At 47.8% G+C, this 23,090-nt stretch overlaps 1 protein-coding gene across 3 annotated transcripts in view; it reads right to left on the minus strand.

Moving 5' to 3' along the window:
- The window catches only part of GRM7 (glutamate metabotropic receptor 7), a 310,746-nt gene that overhangs the window by 141,352 nt on the left and 146,304 nt on the right, over positions 1–23,090 (minus strand). For all 3 annotated transcript variants that reach the window (XM_075432729.1, XM_075432727.1, XM_075432728.1), the window contains exons 3-4: positions 5,647–5,788; positions 4,623–4,777 (exon numbers count right to left, since the gene is read on the minus strand). In XM_075432729.1, coding sequence (XP_075288844.1) covers positions 4,623–4,777; positions 5,647–5,788 — 297 coding nt within the window. The remainder of the gene's footprint in view (positions 1–4,622; positions 4,778–5,646; positions 5,789–23,090) is intronic.

Below are 23,090 nucleotides of genomic sequence, written 5' to 3' on the forward strand. Positions count from 1 at the left end.
ACGTATCATTAGATTTGGGTACAGTAGTAATAACAGGAGGAGGAAATGCTCTGGAGTTCATTAAATCTGCTGAAACATGAAGAGGGAAAGTGGCAGTGGAATACTTAAAGGTCAGCCTGTGATTAAAAAGATTAGTGTGGAAGAAGTTCGTTTCCACCTACAAGGAAATCGGGTTGCAGTTCATCTCAGCCATCGCTCGGGGAAGTCCGCGGCTGGAATGATGGTCCACTCACAACAACTCAGGGCATGTTTCCGCATTTTATTTGTTGCTGGTTTGGATGGTCTACAGAGCTTCTGGGACTTCCAATGGAAAATGAGACAAATGAGCAACTTTCTCTTAGACTGTCACTGCCTACTGAAAAGACAACCACGGACAGTAATTTGCTAGTCTGAAGGCAACTAGCTCAGCTGAACTGCAAGAACAAAACACTTCTTTTTCAAACTCTCAAGCTTTCTTTTCATTTTCCACTGTGATTCCATTTTCTCCCTGGCACCTGACATCTTGGGAACTTATTATACTTGCCTCAACATCTCCCATATTTACCACAATCCTGATTGCATCTCTACTCTGCAACAGTCTGCTTTGCTTGCCTGAAACCCTCCTGTAGCCCACACTTGCTCCCCTTCGTGGCATTTCACCCCCCCCGTCATTAGCTGGGCACCGTTTCTGTTCTTCAGCACCAGCCTGGCAGAGGAGTCTCCCCATGTGCAAAGTTCAGCTTTCTGTTCAGGTGAAGGAAGAAGAATAAGGGTTGCCGGGGAACAAAGCAGCAGTAGGTAAAATCCTACAAACCACATGCATTTTGGAGAAGAATGATTTTCTATGGATTTTTTTCTTTTATGTTGCTGTTTTAATGAATGTCAAATGCATGCAGAGCCACAGATGCTCCTCATTCCTGTATTATTGTAAAATGAATATAATAGTAGTAGTAGTAGTAATAATAATAATACATCCTTTTAAAACTTTAATTACAAAATACATCTTTTGTCTGTTGTTTAAACTGTTCGATTTTTCTCATCTCCCACCACTAACACTCTCTGTGGTTGTATTAGACCTTTCCACAAAAAAATTACAAGTATATACTCGGAGTAACAGACTATTCAGAACAAGGCAGATGACTGCAAACTCTTACATCCTTAAGCACGGGTACCTGCAGCAACACAGGTGCTTGTTCCTCTGGGCATACGCTGAGCTTTAGTAATCCTCAGTGAGCATGAGGACACACCATCACAACCTTCCTTTGGAAGAGTTCAAAGTAACAATAACCAGAATACAATATTCTGCTGCAATACTTGTTCTAAAAATAAACACATTCTGCTCTTTTCCCCTGAAAACATCGTCAGCTTCGTTGATACCTGGTGAAGTTGGCTATGGAGCTTGTTTCAAACACCAGTTTTCATGGAGTTAGTACTATTTAAGTGAGCACTTCCTCTGGCTCACCGTCTACTGCAATTATGCAAATAAGATGCAGCTTTATCCTTTCAGCATAATTACCTCAAACACAATCGGGCTATATTAAGACTGACTCAAGATGAATGAATTCAGTTCATGTAATGATTTCCTAAATCACCCCACGGGACTACGGCAAAGAAAATTTTGTCCCAAGAGCGACATCAAGTACCAAGACAAATAACTGCCTACCTGGGGCCAGGTTCCACCAGAAACCGAGCGCTTCTGACTCTGGGGAGATGGAGGCTGCCGGGATTTTCCCACTGTTACCACAACCAGGAGCTTCACACGGCAGATATGTAGCCAGGCGCAAATACACCAACATGTTTGTATTTTGAATTGAAGAGTCATGGCTGGGGGAGAAGTGTTACTTGAGAAATGTCTTTTTCTGTTTAGTCACTGTTTCAGATTACGAGTTCTGTGACCAGCAGCGTTACAGATGTCAAAAATCTGATAATCCAAAGTGCACCACATACACTTGAACCTGCAGGCACGTTAGTTTTCAGTGCAATTTAACATCTCCTGGCTTATCAGCCTAACATTCCTCCCCGAAGCGTGAGCAGAGGCTAGCAGCATCACGTACTTCAGGTTACGGTACGGGAGCTGCAGTGCTCTCTGTTTCCACTGAAGTTTGTTAGGAGTCGTCTTCTAATATACTACAAACACCAGTTAACACAGTGCTAAAAGGAAAGAAGAAAATGAAGATGGTCTTGAGGAGTAAAGCAATTCTTCATCCCCGCTAAAGCAGCTCTCCCCAAACCCAGCGGGCACTCAGCTGTTGCCTTGCCCCGGAGCCCGGGAGCCGCAGGGGCAGGCGGCAGCTCTGCTGCTCCCACCGCACAGCGCGGAGACTGCTGGGCTGCGGCGCGGCTCGCGGCACGGCCCCGCGGGGCCAGCTGAGCTCCCTTCTGTTCATTCGGCTTGGTTCCATCCATTTATAGGGAAAATCACGGCTTCTTATTTCATTTATTTTATGTATTCATCAAAAGAAAAGCATTATTACATTTTAGGAAGCAGATGTTCATTGCTGGAATGATAAAAGAACAACATTCAAATGTCTCTTTCCAGTCCCCTTGAATTCATCGCCAAAGGAAATCACTACAACAGCAGAAAGGAAAGCAAAACAACACACAGCAGTCGAAATGCAAGAAAGGCAGGCAATCCGTACGGATAACAGCCTCTCTAAGCAGTGAAACGCTAATACCTAAGGATTACTTATTTCTGTAAGTAACAGATTTCACTGGATGCCTCTCTTCGTGGGTGAAACAGAAACGGAATGGGTCTGAAAGGGAGCGGAATGGGTCTGAAAGGGGAAATGTGGAGTTCTGGAAAACTGCTTTGGGAGAACGGGAATCTGCTCTGCGTTCCTCACCGTCCCTTTACTCTCCCTCCGAACAGGATGAAGCAGATGGCAAGTGCAGATGGCAATTAGGGACGGATGAACGGGACTGCAAAAGGTACGAACCAGGCTGCACCTTCCCAGAGCAGCCGGGAAAAGCTCTCCAGAACAGTGCTGCTGCTGTTCTGGGACACCTCGCTCTGCCTCTCCTTTTGTACCAAGCACAGTACCTACTCGTGGCTGAGCATTTTTCCCTTTCCAGAAAGCAAGACGCAACTCACGGCCCTCAAAACAGGTATCTGCTGTAGGGCACCCACTGCTGAAGAACGAGCACAATCACACGGACAGGCAAAACGCAATTCAAGCACCACGGACCAGCAGCCGTGCCATCCACGTGCCTACAAGTGCAAAATGCAACTAGCCAACTTTTAGGTAATGGTCTGATATATTCACTGCATAAGAAGATATTTTCGGGCTCAGTGGACATATATTTTTGCAGATACTCTAAATATGCTGATATTTGTACCTGCTATTTAACCGGCTTTCTATACCCGAACCCTTGCGCTCTGCTATCGTCTCTTACCGTGTCCAAACGCAAACCTCATGTTTCCTCTTATGTCCGATGTGTTTAATGTGTAATACAGTAGGAAAATATTTTAAAATAAACGAACGTGGAGAGTTTTTATTTCTGTTTACTGTTGGCAGACTTTTCGTTTCTGTGTCAGAAACCCTCAGGGACGAACACAGTATGAAAACATTATTAAAATATCCTGGTTTTCAGAAACAAAACACTTCATTGTCTATCAACTGTACGTATTTCTAGAAAAATAACATGCAAAAACGCCTCTAGGGTTTAAAAAATGTAAAAGGATGAAGCATATTATATACCTGAGAAGAATAACTAATGAGGTGGTAGACACAGTAAAAATGAATGCAAATATTTGGTTTTCCATGAGTGAACACACCAGAACCTCTTCTAATCTGGGCAAGGTGTTCAAGGACTCTTTGGAGACCCTGCCCCACACAAAGCTGTGTGCCAGCCCAGGAGTTTGTTCTCTTGACTCAGCACCTCCCTTGTAAAGAACCTTTCTCTTCACATTACAGTGAACACGGGCTCTAAGTGGCAAGTTGGGTTTGCCCAGAGGAAGCTATTTGGCCAGTTAAGCATCTCTACAGACAAAAAGGATAACAAACTGAGGAAAGGTCAGATGTCAGAACACAAAGAAATGTTGAGGAACGACGGGATTATGTACAAAAAGCTTCCCACAATTTTTATATTCACATGCATATGTACAAGTACATATATTTGTGGAGCACGCAAGCAATATGTGTAGATAAATATAGTGCTTGATCTGAACGAAATAAAAGTGAAGCTAAGTTTAAATGGAAACTGCTGACTTAAAAATGAATTTTCACATCTTCAGTAGAAAACTTATCCACTGCTTCAGGGATGATACATAAATTGCAAAAGATTTTCTCTTCCTATGCATACACATGATATGTTAAGATCATTTTGGTTTACTTTCTTTTAAGTGATAACGGCAGTGTCATATCACCACAGCTTAATATAAGCTCTGAAATTGTGCCTTTAATAAATAACTGCTGAGAGCTTCTCAACTGTGGAAATAATATATTGTTCTTGGGTGAGGAACACAGACATTTAGGAAAATTTCAGGAGATGAAGACTTACTCAATGCACTTTATCCTCTTTAAATCATACCATGTCTGTACAAATTTATTCACAAAACACATACGAGAAAAATTTATGGGCAATTCTTTTTGTGCCACCAGTGTTTCAGGAAGCGGGAGAGCCAAGCAGAAGGGAGCTCTTACCCTCTATGGTGGCTCGCTTGGGCAGGATGGTGATGGCTCCCTCGGCGACGTCCTCCTGCTGCAGCAGTGGGCTCACCTTGGAGCCCCACGTGTCCGAGCCCACCCAGAGGAAATGGCCGACTTGGTCTGCCCTCTTCGCCGCCGCAAGGATCTGCCTGCGGAAAAGAACTTTGTGTTCACAAATTGACTTCATTTAAACTCGTAATTGCTTGGGAAAAATGGCGTGTTGCACCTGCAGAATGACCAGAAATAGCCTATTCCTGTACCCAACAGAGCTCAGGAATCTGACAACACACCGTATCACGACCCACACAGCGCAGACTGGACCTCTCTTCATCCACACTGCATCCAAAGACTGAAATCCTGATTCCACTAAATTTTAAGTTTTGCCATTGACTTTACTGAAACTTTATCCTAACTTCCTTGTGTCTTATTGTGTTTCCCTGAGCCTCTCAGCAACTGACAATGCCATCACAATTGTGAACTAATCTGAAATTCTGGAGAGAGAATATGGAACACAGGCAAGTGAGAAATGAGATATATATTCCTTATATTATTTTATGAGCAGGTGACATGTTGAGCACCTGATGTGGTTTAACCTTGAGCATCCAAGCCATTTTAGCACTAGTAACCATCACTTGCCATAAAATTGACTCTGAATTAACGAATACTACATAGCACCATGAGCTTGGCGAGAGGGGCATCTTCTTAACGCCTCTTTCAGAGGTAAGGTCAGGTCTGCCCTTCCAACGCCTGAGTAACCCCATGCCAGGAAAAGCTTCCAGACCTTGCTCAACATTCCCGGCCCCCCACTACAGCGATGCACGATCCGGGGCACCACGCTAGCCAGGGCAGCAACAGCAGCACCTCCGTGCCCAGGGCTGCCCTCTGCAGTGCCAACTCCACATCCCCACACTGCTCTTACCAACAGACATTGCCACTTCATTACGCATATTCTTATTTGCTTTCTCTTTTCTGCATAGCTGTCAAGCACAAATGAATCAATTCCCTCAGTCATCCTTACTTGATGTCCTCATCATTGGCAAAAATAACGATGGCCCTGGCATTGGGAGTTTCTAGGAGCTGCTTGATAATTTTATCAAAGTCGATGGTCTTGTCCTTGCGATCCTGGGGGATCTTCAGGGACTGAGCGATGCAGAGCCCACCTGTTCAAGAAAGAAGAAAAGGACTCTGTCAGAGGAGAGCACAGGAAAGGCAATGAGAAACACACCTGGCTGGAAAGGGAGCCTGGGAGGAAGAGCGACTCTCCCATCGGATCGCTGCCCTCCTGGAGCCCCTAATCCTCGTGTCAAGCTTCCTGAAGGATTCATACAATTATTTTTTTGCATGGAGCTCTCACTGGGATACACACAGTCTGCATGCCTGGGTAGGGTCATGGATTAAACAGATGGGCAAAACCAGTATCACAGAAAGGAAAAAAAAAACAAATAAACCAGTCAGTAGAGGGATTTAAAAAAATCACCAACAATCAAACAACAGCCTGAACAAGCTTGAACTGATTTAAAAAAATACAACATCAGGCTGAAAGGCAAGTGATGTTGACAATGTGTTAGACAAACTTTGTCTCGGTGAAGAGCTGAGATTCTTTTTAATTTTGCAGGTTGAAGGATATTGAGGGAAAACGCTTCCACTGAGACAACTTCTCTGGAAGAGGAACAGCAAAGGAGTTGAGATATTGGCAAAGCAAAGATTACTCAAGAAAATCCTCACTCATTCAAATGTCCATCACCAAATGGGACGGAGCAGCCCCAGCAATTGAGGCCTCAAGATAAAGTACATGGTTGTGAACTGGACTTCTCATAAATACACAGGTAGCACCGCAAAAACTGTATCAACACAGTAACAGTGATAAATACATCCACACCGCAGCGATACTCAGCTTTAGCACAGTTCACACACTGCAGAGTTGTACGGCTCGGGGTGGGGGAAGGAGCACATCTCCAGTGACACTCTGCTTGTCACTGCTGGCAGATGAAAACACATTTTTGCCTTCGTTATTTGTTTCTCGGTGATGAACACTTTCATCTTTTGTTGCATCTTAGATACCAGCTTCCTCAGTATACTGCATAGTGTGTTAATTAATAAAGTATCAGAGATGCATAGTAAGAAACAGCAGTGGGGATCAGTTAATTAAAAGACAGCAGGACAAAGGAGATAGATATTCACAGATATGCACTAAAATACAGATTTAAAAGTACCATTAAATGAAGTAACAGAGAAGGTGTTCCATGGGAAAGCAAACGGAGAAGGAGGCTCAGCCACCATCAGCAGACGCTGCCTGCCCGCCGTCTGCCAAGGACAACGCACCCACCCTAAGCCACGGCAGACCCCCAAACACCCGGAGGAGAACCCCCAAACAGCCATAAAGTCCAAAGGCACAGTTTTAAAATTGCAAAATGTGGCTCTTCTGCAGATCTCTGAGCACTTCACAAAGTAGGTCAGGATCATTTCTCCTGATTTTAGACATAGAGCAGCTGAGCCACAGAGGTTGCCTGAAGTCAGGGCAGGTCTGTGGGTACCGGCTGACCCAAACACTCTGGGGGGAAAAAAGATTGGTTTTGGTGGGAAGAAATAAATAGGAGAAAAGGAAAGGTTGAGAAAGAATAAACCAGAATTAAAACCCCCAAGTTTTCCTCTGACTCACACAGAATGTTTCCTTCTGGTTTACAATTATTACAAGCTGAAATTATTGCAACTTCATTTTTCTTTAAAGAAAACCATACTGGTATTTAAACATAAACTTAATTTTCAAACGAGGAAAGAAAGTGTCCTTGCTAGCAAGTCCAAAAAGTTTAAACATTTCTTAAATGCTCTTTCTTTTCATTTTCCCCAGTCAAAACTAGAGGGAATCAAGTCAAATGAATGAGGGGAGTCATCCAGCTTTCCTGAAACGCCCTGCTTGGCACAGATTACGTGCTGGTTGAAAGCACATCCCCCCAGCCAGCTCCGGCTCTGAGCCCGAGACTCCGGCTCGGCAGCGGGGCCAGGGCATCTCCCAAGCAGAGCCTGGAAATGGCGGGGAAGCCATCCGTATGCCTCTGCCGTGGAAAAACCCCTCCAGCCTGGCATCACGCCCCAGGAGAATCTGCAGTCATTAGCTGCTCCTGGAAAGTACCTGTGCCCTCCCTAGCATGCCACCACGCCAAGCCAAGCTACTTTGAATCTCCCTCAGGAGACTCCAACTTCTCTTTTTAAAGAAGGATGTGGCAACTTCGGAGAATTCACTGAGAGATAAGAAAAAAACCCCGAACCAACCCACCGACTGTCACAAAGCTCCAAGATTTGTCACTTGAAAATTTCTTTATTCCCTCCACGGCGTCCTTTCCAGAGGCTCCCGCCTTGCCACAGCAGAAGAGCAGACGAGGTATTTTCCAGTGTCGAGACCACAGGGCTTGCTGACGCCGGCTGGAGCCATTACTTCGACACATCTGACGCTGCTGCGAAGATCCTTTGCAGTTCCTCACAGCTCTCCATCGCTTTCATTCGGAAAAAGCAGGCTCTCTGATGAGAGGAGCGGAAACACGGCCCCAGAGAACAGGCACAAGCAGCCAGGCACATGGAGCAACATTCCCCAGCGCCTTCCCATTTCTAACTACTGCACCAGCAAGTAGCTGCAAGGACCTTCTAAACCAGGACAGAAGAATGTGGCCAGGACAGGCGCTCATGCCCAGGTACCACGGCTCCAGCACAGGGCAACGACCACCCCGCCAGGCACCCAGAGAGGAGCGGGAGCAACCGGCTCTCGGACCTGGCAGTAAGATTTCCATAGCCGAGTCCATCCACATGAAAGAATTAAAGAAGTCCATCTACATTAAAGAATTCCTTTTTTGTTTTGTTCAGCCTGAAGAAGAGAAGGCTGTGAGGAGACCTAATATATACTTACAAATCTCTGCAGGGTGGGGGTCAGGAGGACGGGGCCAGACTCTTTCCAGTGGTGCCCAGCGACAGGACAAGGGGCAACGGGCACAAACTGAAGCAGAGGAAGCTCCAGCTGAACATGAGGAAGAACTTCTTCCCTCTGAGGGTGACGGAGCCCTGGCCCAGGCTGCCCAGGGAGGCTGTGGAGTCTCCTTCTCTGGAGATATTCAAGCCCGGCCTGGACGCGGTGCTGTGCCCCCTGCTCTGGGTGACCCTGCTTGGGCAGGGGGTTGGGCTGGGTGACCCACAGAGGTCCCTGCCAACCATTGCCATTCTGTGATTCTGTGATTCTGTTTATCCAGGGGAAAAAAAGAAAAAAAAAAACCCTAGATCACGTGCTATGTTGTTGTTGTAAAAGTATTCTTAAAAACCCCAGTATTTAATATTAAGTAATTATGACCTATATGATTTATGTGCCTGAAAGAAAGGCTGAAATGGCTGGGCAGGCTGCTAGCAGAGCAACCCATCCTGACCATAATTACACCTATTGTGTGGGTCATGCAATCTCTATTGCCTGGATGGAGAAGCCAGAAATCTTATTATTATAGTTGATAATGATGACAGCTGAACTGAGCATCTCTGGACAGAGAGGCAGCTGTGGCCAGGCTCTCAATAGTGAGGAAAAAAGCCTCTAATGCAATGTACAGCTTGAAAGTACGTCATTCCCATGGGTTTGCTAAAGAAAAGAGGAGCCAGGGCGGGGAAGAGGAACAGTTGGGAATTTGGGAGGGCAGATTTCAGGTCCTTCTTGCGACACGGAGTTTTCGCCTACCTGTGGGAGGTCAGCTCGCAGTTCCCCGCTGGAATTATGGATAAATGGAAAATATCGATGATTAAATCCAAAATATTTCATTTACGGTATGCTAGCCACGATGCTTTCAATATAACAGCAGCAGAAGAGACCAGCATGAGCAAGCCGGTCTGTTCGGAACAGAAATGGCTAGAGCTGTGCAAGGCAGATGACGGGCGAAGAAGACAGGCAGGGAAGTAAGACGGAAGAAGGCCAAAACCCAGACAACACAATTCAGACACGTTGACGGATGTTCTGATTTTAAGCTGCTAGAGTCTCTTCCAGGAAAGCAACATGTCATTTTTCATTCCTCAGCAATAACAGAGGCCCAAGGAATTGGGTATATATTGTCCAAATGACACATATAGAGTAAGTTTAACTTTCATATTCTCACCCTGTATTCTTCTTACAGTAGGAAACACATGTGCACAGTTATTTAAACTGTCAAGCTAATTCACAGTGCTCCCCAGGTAAAAACCTCCTAGGGAATTAAGCGGTAAGAAGGCAAAAGTTGCAAATTAAGGATTTTGTCATAGGATTTCTTCAGTAATACATTACCCTTGACAGACCAGAGAAGTGACAAATGCTCTAACTAGCTACCGACTGCTACGGCAATTAACGGCAGCGTGGGAGTGGAACCCGTGCTGCACCCTGCGCCTGGGACGGGGCTGCTCCACAGCTCCCCAGCAGCCGCGGTCCGGGGGCTGCCCAGCACTGGGGACCTCCAGCCCGGCACCGGGCTCTCCAGCAGCACCGCGCTTCCAGCCTGCTGCTGCAGGTATTCCTGCCGAATGAGTGAAGAATCACAGCATCATGGAATCATTAAGGTTGGAAAAGACCTCTAAGATCATCAAGTCCAACTGTCGACCCATCACCACCACGCCTGCTAAAGAGAGCAGGTAACTGAGGTGCTGCAACCAAATGCAAAGACTGTTGTGACGAGAATGGATAGTGGAGGTGCATAAAAGAGATGTGAACGGTAGTATATATATATTAAAGATACATCATTCAAGCAATTCTGCAAGCAAACGTCTAACTCCTTCAAGGACGGAGTTCTAGAAACTCACAGGTATCAGTATATGAAGGGTGGTCACCACAACGATGATGAGGCCATCAGTTCTACACCACTCTACTCCTCAAACAAAACCCTTCCTCTTCCAGGCTATGCATAGAAGTCTGACATTGGCATCTTTTCCATCCTGCCCCGCTGCCAGCAAACGTTTTTGTCATAACGTCAAATCTGGGACGGGAACAGCAGGAGCAGACCTGGTAGCTTCAGCCTTTCCAGATGTGCCTTTGTCCAACCAGTAAGCCGTGAAAACGCACAATGATCTATGAAAAGGATAAGACAACAAGGCAAACCATTTCCTCAAACAATAACTCGAAAATTATTTGGTTTTACACATTCTAGTTTTGCCAGTGGTTTGTGCCACTTTGGCAAACCGACCCGATCGTTTGGGATCGTTCCCGGCATCCGAATTCCCCACGCTGGAGCCACTGGCAGCGCTCGCGGGAACGCAGACGTGAACATTTCAGCCAAACTGAACAGCACCTCCAGGTTTTTTTCTGGCAAACAGAAAAACTGCAAAGTGAAGCTGGGCCCTTTCTCCCTGGCTTGCGAAATACAGTTTTTCCCCAAAAAATTTGTTTCTGGTAGAAGAGCCCTCTGAAACACGTTAAGTTACTGACAGGACTCACTGTCGCAGAGGTTCTGCCTCGAGAAATGCCATTTCTAGTTAATCCCTGCACAAAGAGAATCTTCTTCAGTTTCAGTTTGATCCTTTTAACGGCCCCTGCTTTCTCACATGCTCCTGGAGAAGTTTTAATTAAGTGACGCTGGAGATAGAGGATTTATCTTAAGGGGTTGCTGAGGATGCTGGCAATTCAGGGTGTACAAATACCTGATTTTTTGCTTTGTCTGCCAGACTGAAAAAGAGCATTTACAGATGAAACTTTTTTTTTCTTTGTCACTAGATCTTCAGTTTTTCTCATTAAAATAAAAAGTCATACAATTCATTTTGCCTAAAAAAAACAATCTCCATTTAATCTGAATTGGAAGCCATCATTATTAGGGACCCGTAGGAAGAAAGAAACGAGGAGCTACACGGGAGATGCTGGCTTCTCCTTCCCACCCAGGGATTAAACCGGTCAGCCAGAAACGTGCGTCTCCTCCTTCCCCAGAGAGGTGCTGACTTGCTCCTCAGGCTTCCCAGCCTCCCGACGCAGCCGGCCATCACCCGCCGGCACCCCGGGGCAGGGACCAGCACCCGCGGCACAGCGGCAGGCGCAGAGGGTGACAGCGATGCTCGAAGGACAGCCTCAGGGGCGAGCCCAAAGCCACCGCGCGCAGAAGGCCGGCCGCTGGCGGGTGCGGGGGCACGGCTGTCCCCACGCAGCCGAGGGCAGCCGGACGAGGTGGCCATGGCCAGCCCTCCTCACCACCCTCCCCAGCTCGCGCTGGCCAAAGCTGCAGGCTGAATTCAGTCTCAGCTTACAAACAGATTCAGGAAGCAGGAAATCGTATTTCTCCCCAAAGTTAGTGTTCACCAGAATTTTTTCGTCCTTTTTCGCAGACAATTACTATTCAATTAGGAACAGAAGAAACCAGTGCTGCAGCTCAGTGAAGGCAAGAGCAGTAAGAGGGATCAGCAAGAGACCAGCTGGGCAGGTTAGCAAAGGGAGGCTGTGGAGGACTAGCTGTGCCACAAGTGGGATGAGACAACATCTGTTTCTTGGGTTCCTGCTTTTACTTTCAGCGAAATGGCTCACAGGAAGGATTCAGCTTGTTCAGTTACGGTCAGGAACAAGGGACTGCACCCCTTCTTTCCCTGCCTGCACAAGACACCAGCTTTCTTCTTCTCCCCCTTTCCAACAGAGTACATGTATGAGATTCTGCTTCACAAGTATCCTCAAAAAAATGTTTTGCTAGGGAAACTTGAGTTGAGGCATTCAGGGAAGTTGCTTTTGAACCCTGATAATAAAAAACACATCTTGAAAGTACAAAAAAGCAGAAAAAAACAATAAAAGAAAATAACACAAATGGTAATCATTACAAAAGAGAAAACATGAAAAGTTTCTGCTCAGGCTCCTCCTGTCTCCAGCCCCCCGAAGCACATGGCACTGTCACAGCACACGGCACTGTCACAGCACAGCAGCACCCAGGGTTGCATGGAAGGGCAAGCGCAGGCAGCAAGCCCGTCCCCACCGCTCGCCAGGAGCGGAAGCAGAGACCGAAATGCCCACCCGGTGCTGCCTGCTCGGATGCTCGCCCCAAGCAGGTCCTGGAGCCACCGCGGCAAAGTCACGGTTAAAGAACCGTACTCCCGAGGCTCATTATCAAAGCGCTTTTTAAATGCTCATTATCATTCTTCCCTTTTCCACTTTGTTTTCCTAGTATCAACCCCACCAAAGAGAACTGGATCCATACATGCAATGGAAAGGGAAAAGCCAAGCTGGTGGCAGGGGACCCTGCTCAGACCATGTGAGTGCGAGCCCACCGTGCCCCCTCTGTTCTGCCTCCAGGACCCCCATCAGCTTCTGCGCAGAGGAGGCTTTTTCCAGGCTTCCCACTCCTGCTCTGCAAAACAAATGAAGAAGTCACAAGCCCGGTGGAGAAATCGTGGCTTCACCCTCATGACGGGTCCTACGCCGTGAAATAACCAATGCGCTCGTCTCGCGGTGCTGACAGGTCTGGTGCTACAGAGACACACCACCCAGCCCAGGCGTTCGCTGCAGGGCGCATCCCAACAGCACAAGCACTGTAAAACATTAATGTAGGACTTTTTTTCACAGGAATCCCACTCCTCTGCTGCAGGCGTGGGACACGGGCCGGGCCGCATCACGCAGTGCTCCAGTTCACCGGCAGCTCGAGGACAGGCGGGCGAGCCGAGCCATCTGGGCGGCAGCAGTTGCAAAGCACACAGGAACTTGGAAGAAGACAGAGAGTCTTAAAAACATCATAGCCGCCTTCCTTTCGCCTGCTGACAGCTTCTGCGCTGTGCCTCTGCAAGGCAAATCCCAGGGGAATCCTCTGTGCCAGTTCAGGCAGCCGTGCAGTGAATTGTTCGGGGCATTAAACACCTAACTCTGGTATTTAAGGGTAATGGATGTATCTCGTAATCAAAGTGTTGCTTCAGTATCCATGGATACCCATGATTATGCGGTATTTTGATTCTGGTACAATACTAAGTACATTATTCTGCTTGCCTGAAATTCTCCAAGAGCTATTTTTCTTATCACCACTTAATTGGATTATCAGGTAGCAAAAGAGACAATTTAACACTTTTTCAGATGCTTTATCTACAGAGATACTCTTTTTGGGGGAATCACTTTTAGCAATAGCGAAAACATCACTTTGGAAAGTTATGGTTGCTGCTGCTAATTGTTAAAAGGAACTCTCAATTAATTTGATTATTATGTTACTTTAAAATTAGCAGCTGCCGAAAGCTGCCTCCTGGACGTTTATTACAGTTCTGGGAACACACAAAGCCTGGCACGGCTTCCTCCCGAAAGCGAGCAGCTGATGCTTCTGAAGACTTTGCTCCCCCCGCCCCGCGGCTCTGTCTCGCTCACGGGCTGCTTGCGGGGTAAGGACAAGGTGTGACCTTGCTCCGGTTTGGCACCGAAGACAGGCCGAGCCTTCCCGGTGTCACTGGGGAAGGATCGTGGATTCTCCTCCATTCCTTTTCCTCCCAGCCCGTCGGAGGGCAGCCCGTGCCCCACGCCCTGCTGCAGAGAGGCGGTCCGGCACGGCATGGCTCGGCACGGCTCAGCATGGCATGGCACAACATGGCATGGCACAACATGGCTTGGCATGGCACAGCACGGCTCAGCATGGCATGGCACAGCATGGCACAATATGGCTTGGCACAGCACAGCATGGCACAGCTCTCTGCACGGCATGGCACGGCTCAGGATGGCATGGCACAGCATGGCTTGGCTCAGCATGGCACGGCTCAGCATGGCACGGCTCAGCATGGCTTGGCACGGCATGGCATGCCATGGCACAGCTCTCTACATGGCATGGCACGGCTCAGCATGGCATGGCACAGCATGGCATGGCACAGCTCGGCATACCACGGCATGGCACAGCTCAGCATGGCATGGCACAGCATGGCTTGGCACAGCATGGCACAGCTCTCTGCATGGCACGGCACAGCCCTCTGCATGGCATGGCACAGCATGGCTTGGCACAACACGGCACAGCTCAGCATGGCCTGGCACAGCATGGCCTGGCACAGCATGGCTCGGCACAGCATGCCATGGCACAGCTCTGCATGGCATGGCACAGCTCGGCATACCACTGCATGACACAGCTCTCTCCATGGCACGGCACGGCTCAGCATGGCATGGCATGCCACGTCCCGGCATGGCACAGCTCAGCATGGCATCCCACGGCATGGCACGGCTCTGCCTGGCATGGCACCGCTCAGCACAGTTGCCCCTCCGCTGCCAGGGATTTGATGACCTCTCTCACCGCACACCAGCACAGCAAACACCCTAGAACAGGGATTTTATGGAATGTTTATCGGGAAGGGCAAGAACAGCTCAGGTTAAGTACGGACTATAACTAGAGTTTTTAATCTAAACAAGATTTTTTAATCTAAACAACAAAAATCTCAGCTCCCTGCGGAGTTCTGATCCCCCCGACAGGGGAGCCGCTGCGGTCCCGCGCTGTCCCTGCCAAGGGACACGGGCTGCCCCGCACGGCAGCTCTGGGGAACAAATCCCGCGAGCAGGAAACCCCACGTTTCACACGGGGAAAGAAATCAAACCGCTTGGCATAAGTGTGGGATAGCCCAAAGGAGAGGAATTAATTGGGGAAGAAACAAAATAAACATCAAAGGCACATAGGACTTTTCTCCTCTTGTTGTACATTTTATGACACACGTCACTGCTGGGTTTTGGCATATACTTATACACCCTGCATATACAATTTATTAGCTGCAATGAATTTTACTTCTGAACCTCATATATTTTGTAGAAGAAAAAGACACCAGTGGCAGTAACGCTGAAGACTGAGTTTAAAGAAGTCAATATTCTCCTCGTGAAAACTCTGATACCAGAGTTGAGGCTATTTCCCTGGCAAAGCAGAATTACATCCTAAAGGAACGGGAATCATAAAGATTCTGTCATATTCTGGAAGCAGAGCCGGGCCTGCCGCTCGCCTAGCGTCCAGCTCCTCGCCAGTGAAAGAGGTGTTCACACAACGGGCACAAAAGCCACAAGATCTTCAAAGAACCACCACGGGAAAGGCAATGCCCGACTCGCACGTTGGCCAGAGAGAGGAGACCCCGCGTGCCGGGCAGGGGCTTTCAGGGGATTCTTATACGTGGGAATTCACATTGAGTGCTTTAAATAAAAACAGCCCCACCCAGAACAAAGACACATCTAGAAAATGGAAAATTCAGGAGCACGGAGTTATCACTTTCCAAGGAAAAAAAAAAGGGGGGGGGGGGATGCTAAATCAGCACAGAGTGCAGAATCCTCAAGAAAAAAGAACTCCAAGTAAAGAAACCCCAGACTTATAGAGAGATCCAGAAATGACAGCTGGGTCCTTACGTCCAAAACCAAAGTTCTCATGAGGCTTTGGATCAGACTTTCGTTTCTTTACCAGAAGTAGTCAGCATCCTGCTTACCAAGAGGCACGACGTTCTTGCCTATGCCAGTAAAAGAAGTTTACAACTGCACTGGTGTTCAGATCGGCTAGAATTTAAATTACGTCTCCACAGTCTCATAATTCAATTGTGAAAATAAAATGTGCACCAATAATAATATTACATTAAAACATGACGCTGCAAGAATTTATCCAAGGGAAAGCATCCTTGTGGATACGCAACAGCTTTATCTTAGAAACCTTCTACACATTAAGACTCTACTGAATCATTTTAAAATCTGAATTTTTGCTAAGCTTGTTTATTGCCTCATTTTTTCACATTAGACCTAATCACAACCAAAGAACAGAAGACCTAAACTGATACAGAAGACTAATATTTCTAGTATGTTCTTCATTAATGCTTAATTCTATTGTGTCGTAGCTTTGCTGCATACTTAATGACAGTCCTAGTGCATTTTATCACCTCAAAAATTGTCCTTTATTATGGCAGTTAAGCTCCAGCAATATACAAAAAATTCAGACTCTCTCTGGAACACTCAATTAGGTTATAAGAACGGTTTAAGATCATCATTCTCAAAGATTTAGAAAAAAAAGGCAGAAAGCAAAGCACATGAGGAAATTTGGGCTGTGCTGTCAGATCAACAGCTCCCGACCTCACGTCTGCCCACGCCGCGATGCTCCAGGGTGTCGGGGACAGAGCCAGCCTAGGGATTCGCAGTGGAAGGGACCTCAGATTTATTGGCTTCCTAAAATCTGCGCCACACAAAGTACATTAGAGTCATACAGTGTAACCATGTAGAAAAAAGCAATATAAAAGTTCCACCTCTGGTTCAAGCATTTAATACACTTTTGTTGTTACAACTTTATGACAGCGGTGCTTAACCGACCTCGTCTGGGTGAGGGCTGCCCTGTAAAACCCCTGAACGGCGACAGCCGCTGCGCTGCAGAACCAGGAGAAGACCCAGGGCTGGAGTCTGAACGAGCCGATTCCCGGCTAAATAACATTATTTGAGTTTTGAATTTTGCCACATTCCCATTTCTAACAAGAAGTGCCTGCTACCAAACGGAAAAGGGCGACTCCGAATTCAGGCGCCAGCGCTAAGCCGAGAGGATCGCAACCTCCGGTCCGTAAGGAAGCCCCGGGCGCATCTGCGGATCCGCGGGACGGACAACCCCAGGGTGCAGCACGCTCCGGCCGCTCGCCCGCGGCGCAGAGCCAAGAATCACACGCTCCTCCCTCTGTCTTCAGAGAGTCTGATCCAGGCAGACTCAGACCAGCTCCACTGTGTCGAGCACAAAAATAGCAAAGGCAAAGTTCTCAGAAACGGTGTCAGAACACTTTAGAAAACAGCTTCTTTAGGAACAGCCGTAGGCGGTAAAATCTCTGGCTGCGGGTAGAGACAGAAACAAAGCACCCAAAATACCATCTTTAAAAGCAAAGCGTACAGCCAAGCAACGATACAAATCCGAACTCTGCTCAACGCAGAACCCCAGCTCAGCACCTCGGTCTTGCAGCCGGTTCGTAAATCCTCCGGCCCGGCAAGCTCGAAGCCCCAGGCTGCGATTCGCAGGGCGGTCCCCGCGCAGCAGCCCCTGCTGACAGGCACTCGGAGGCTGCGGAGGAAGCCCCCAGCCCCACTGGGCACCGCGGTGGGATGAAGGCTTTTCAGCGTTGCCAGGGGCACATGATGCCGGAGCTGCAGGAGGGGGTAACCCAGCGAGGCCACCTCCTGAAAGGGAAAAGCGACCAGTCGAAAGGAGATTGGACTCCAGGGAGTCAAGAAAGAAAGAAACTGATACAGCACTCCCTGCTCTCCTGTAAATACGAGCCACGATGAAGACACATACGCTGCGTTTCTCCAGCTGAGGCTCTGGGCCACCATGGCGGCTGAAGAGCAAACCTGCTACCTGCCATGGAGACCTTCCGGCTGGCCGCCTCTCACCCCCCAGCACGCAGTCACTGGGGGCAGTGGGCAGCAAGGCTCCCCCCCTCTAATCACCAGTTCTTGGCTTGCTGGATGCAAGGCTGCTCACAACCACCACCTTCGCAGGCTGGCTTGGCTCCCTCGCAGAAAGCAATTTCCTGCAACCTTTACACGCACCAGCGAGTCCTGCGCTCTGTGACACGGTTTTATTTGTCTGAGCTGCCTCTTGGAGCTCCACACTGTAATTTAGGAGACTGCTCGGCGCTGTGCTGTTCTTGCAGGGATATTTCCCCCCCAGTAATAATGATGCCACCTCTGGATAGTGAATCATTATAAACTGCAAGCACAAAACGATCTCTAATGATGAAGCTTTTCTAACCACAATTTGGAGTGTTCCTATGTTCCTAACTCATTTTTTCTTGGAGAGGTAACATAGCATTTTAGCCTTCTCTCAGTTAACGGTATTTTCTTGGTTGCTATGTATCTGTTAGGGCAAGTAAAGACTTGTCAGTTCTTCAAAGAATGAGAAATCCGGAGAACAGCAATGACACAATGACAAATCTCGGTGGGAAGGGAGGGAGGGTTGGAAATCTTTGAAGTATGCTTTTGGAAGGAAACCTGCTTTCTAATTTTTCCACCCAAGAAGCGACAAGCGTTTACAACATGAAAAAAATCTTCCATGAGCCCAGCTGGGCTTGCAAAGCTCTGCAGTAGATAAGGTACATGACAAGAGACTGATGGGAACTCCTGGCTTTTGAGTTAGTGAGGACAAAAAGCGAGGCATGGGGCCAGAGCACAGAACTCCTAAGGTAAGCACCCAAGAGCAAACAGGATTTGGCATTTGCCTACCCTAGCTAGCAAGATCAACTCATGTTTTGGTAGGAAAGCAAAAGAAAACAGGACATCAGGGTGGGGGACATGGAGGGTTAGAGGAGAAGAGGGTGGCTTGCGTAACGTTTTGTTTCAACTTCTCATTGGATGGAAGGCAGAAGAGATCTGCTTGTTACTCCTAAATACTTCTAGCAGGATGAAGGTCTCCTCTCTGTATGCTTCAGCACGCATCCCCAACCTTCTTCTGGGGAACTGGTCTCTAATTAGCACGCGCTGTTCTGCTTGCCGCTTCCCAAGCTTAACTGAAGCTCTAAGTGATGCTTCTCACGCCGTCCTAACCCTCAGCTCTGCAGAACCGCAGGTCCCTTTCCTACAGAGATCGTAACAGGAGCTAACTACACCTGGTCTAATTCCACCAAGGGAAAACTTCCTGAAGCATCACTAGCAAATTGGTATTATATCATGTATGTCCATATTTCACCACATTTTGGTGCAAGCTGAACAAAGCTCCGATTCCCATACGTGCGTGTGAAAAGCATATTGAAGCACAGCATTCTCCAGAGCCTTGAAAGCCAGTCATCCCTAGTGACAGGGCTGGCAGACGGCCGTTGGGGTGACAGAGATCTCCAAATGCAGTTTTTCTGTTACGTCCTGCCTGGGTTTCCAAGTCCTTAGTCTCTCTGCAGCGTATTTTCTCTCAAAAGATTTACGCACAAGGTCATTACTACGTGCATGTATGCTGACCACAGCCTTTTGGGACTCAAAACCCATAAATTCAGCAAAGCTAAGAACCATTTAAACAGAATATGTTTGCAGCCCTTGGATGGGGGAAATAAAAAATAGAAACAATACTCTTTAAATTCCTTGGTCTTTTCTTGTCTTTCTCATAACCTCATCTCCTTCACATTGGGGTAATGTCCTTAATGTACAATACTGTGCTTTAATAACCCTCTCTCAAATGAGTACTAAAAATGCAATATAGTTCAATAAAATCACTATCGCAGCATTGCGGAAACCACCCCCCATACCCTGCCTGTGGGTAATTGGTGCGACTTAATGGAGTTCTGCAACAAAACGCTGTAAAAGGCACAAAAGTCAGGAGCAAGCTCTTGGTTTCACCCAAGCGGTGCCTTATCTCGCGTGAAACAGTGGCTGTTAGATCACAGTCAGAGACCGACGCTCAGGCGGGCGCTCTGGGGACTCCGACCGAGCCAGGGACCTCCAGCAAGGGAGGAGAGCTGGAAGGCAACCACGCGGCCAGTGATGCTCCGGGCCACGTGCGCTGCCTGTGTGGGCCAGCGAGGTGTGGGTGCTGCTGAGAAGCGAACATGAAGGACGCGGCGCAAGGGCCACCCTCCATCTTGGAAAGCAAAGCTGTGCTCCGCAGGCTTTGGGCCGCAGTCACGGTCTAGTTCCCGAGATGTCTCCACACATTCAGAAAAAAGTCCGCCAAAAGTCGTGCACCAGTACAGGCTGGGGAGGACCAACCGGAGAGCAGCTCTGCAGAGAGGGACCTGAATGTGCTGGTGGATGACAAGTTGACCATGAGCCAGCAGCGTGCCCTGGGTGCCCAGAAGGCCAATGGGATCCTGGGATGCATTAGGAGGAGTGTGGGCAGCAGGGCGAGGGAGGTTCTCCTTCCCCTCTACTCTGCCCTAGTGAGGCCCCATCTGCAGTGCTGTGTCCAGTTCTGGGCTCCCCAGTTCAAGAAAGATGAAGAGCTACTGGAGAGAGTCCAGCGGAGGGCTACGAGGATGGTGAGGGGACTGGAGCATCTCTCCAGGAAAGGCTGAGGGAGCTGGGCTTGTTCAGCCTGGAGAAGAGAAGGCTGAGAGGGGACCTTAGAAATGCTTACAAATATCTGAAGGGTGGGTGTCAGGAGGACGGGGCCAGACTCTTTCCAATGGTGCCCAGCGACAGGACAAGGGGCAACGGGCACAAACCGAAGCCTGGGAAGCTCCAGCTGAACATGAGGAAGAACTTCTTCCCTCTGAGGGTGACGGAGCCCTGGCCCAGGCTGCCCAGGGAGGCTGTGGAGTCTCCTTCTCTGGAGATATTCCAGCCCCGCCTGGCCGCGGTGCTGTGCAGCCGGCTCTGGGTGACCCTGCTTGGGCAGGGGGTTGGGCTGGGGGACCCACAGAGGTCCCTGCCAAGCCTGACCATGCTGTGATTCTGTGATATCTCAAACACCGACCTTAACACAATTTGTAACAGACTCGAGACTGGCCTCTGCCCAGCGAGTGCATGTAATCCCATCCGGGCAAGCCACATCTACGGGCGCGCAGGTTTAGGAGCATGAAAAAGTTAACGAGCAAAAAAAGTGCTTGACCCAGCAACTGGGAACCACCACTGCTCTCCAGCCATTGGCATTTGCTTCACATGGGAGCCTCCGAAGATGGAGTGAGTACAGTTGTACCTGAGTTATTTCAGCACAAAGCTCTTCATTGCCTGTTTTCTAAAGAGGCTTTTCAACGAACAGCCCATTAAAGACAATGTGATTCTCTTAATTTGATGCTGAATTCAAGAGGTGTACAAAATATTTGTCAATATTTCGACTACCTAATGTGTCTAACTGAAAGAAAAGTGATTGCTGCAGAAATCGTTCCTCCAGTAAAGCCCATACTGCCCTCAAAAGCATCCAAACCCACCATGAATCTTTAAAGTCTTCATTTTCCTTTCAACAAGTGCAGTTATGGCAAGCGCATGCCTGTGCCTTTGGCAAGCCAGTTTTTAAGAAAACCTACTTTTCCTTCACAGAAGGAAGAGCAAAGGAAAAATAGACTTCTGTTTTCCCTTTTGCTGCATACAATGAAAAGCCCCAAACCAAGCATTCGGATTTACAGGAGTCAAACACATCTCTTCCAGGCTGTGGTGAAGGGATCCCGAGATGCTGGAACTACCTGGCCAAACGGGTCACAGGGGAGAAGGGCAGAGAGGACCTTACAGTGCGCGTTCTTGGATCTGTTACCTGCCAACTCAGAAACATGACTTATTAAAACGAGTGAAACCAAGTGAAAAGGTACACAAAAATAGCAGTAAACACACAAGCGAAAGCTTTCAGGCTTTGGGGGTAACACTTCGTTCCCACAGAACATATCTTAAGCACCAGTGTCAAGCAATGGAAAAAACCTATCTTCCTAAACCGAATGCGTAGGGGAGAACATCCACCACCACCAGTTTGCCCAGATTCACTCCTCACCCTGTACGTGTTAAAACCCCAGCAAGCTTGCACTAATGCAGTGACCATCCCACAGGAGGAGGGCAGGAGCAGTGCAACAGGCGATTAATGCTATTAAGAACTCGTACGCTCTCACAGAGACCGTCTTTGCACCGCTGCAGACCCACAGACTCCAACAGATACGTTTCCACTGCGCGAGCAGAAGGACAGCGTGTCCGTGATCTCCCTCCTAAAGTCCTGATCCAACGAACTGTGCGTCCAGGCCCGTTAGAGCGTGGGACGTGCTGGACCAGTTTACTGTGCTACCCTAAGAGAGGCTAAAAGCAAGGAAATTCACTTTACAGCAAGAACTTTGTAGCGCCAAAATATTTTTATCTTCTGGTCTTTGGTACTTCAGGTAGCAAGAAATGAGGTCATACCCTCAAATCAATACATAAATCAACATTTAAACAATCTTTATGCCGCAGAAAAGTTCTATCACTAGACCTTTTATGGAAACTTGATATGTCAAGGAAACATGAGTAAATCTGGAATTCAGAAGACCAACGAGACACACCAAAAAAAGGATAAGAAAAAATTAACATGCTGAATATGCCCCTTTCCCTTACTGTTGGGTCACTCACCATATTAGTCGAAGTTTAATTAAATTTTCTTATATTATTTGCAGATCAGATTTCACACTCTTCCACCCACACCTCCTGACATGCACCTACAGCTACACTGCTGAGCAGCCCGTTATTTCACTTGTCATTTATCATCTCTCATGGGAATTTAAGAGAGAAAAAGCTCAACTTGATAGCTGCAAATCTACATGTGTAACTAATTAGCACGAAGAGGAATTTTTGCTTGTGTTCTAAATCCCTGTGCTTCAGGACGTGACTACACCACTGAACTCTCCTGTGCAAAGCCACTCCAAGTCTCCCACTCCGCGCGGTCTCACCCGGCCGGAGGACTAGCTGGGACCAGCGAGAAGCTTCAACACCTTCAACCTGCAGTGAGCAACAAGGGGCAATGTATTTTCTCTCGAAATTGTTAGGCCCACTACTTGTATGAAGGAATGTAAATGATGTTCTGAGTACTACATAAATTAAAAATCACTAAATCAATATAACTTCTAAGAAAAGAGACGTTAACCTTTACTTCAAATAAAACAACCACTTGACTTATTTTTAAGTCATTTTGTGACCAG

This window comes from Opisthocomus hoazin, chromosome 11 (assembly GCF_030867145.1).
Source record: "Opisthocomus hoazin isolate bOpiHoa1 chromosome 11, bOpiHoa1.hap1, whole genome shotgun sequence".
Classification (NCBI taxonomy): Eukaryota; Metazoa; Chordata; class Aves; order Opisthocomiformes; family Opisthocomidae; genus Opisthocomus; species Opisthocomus hoazin.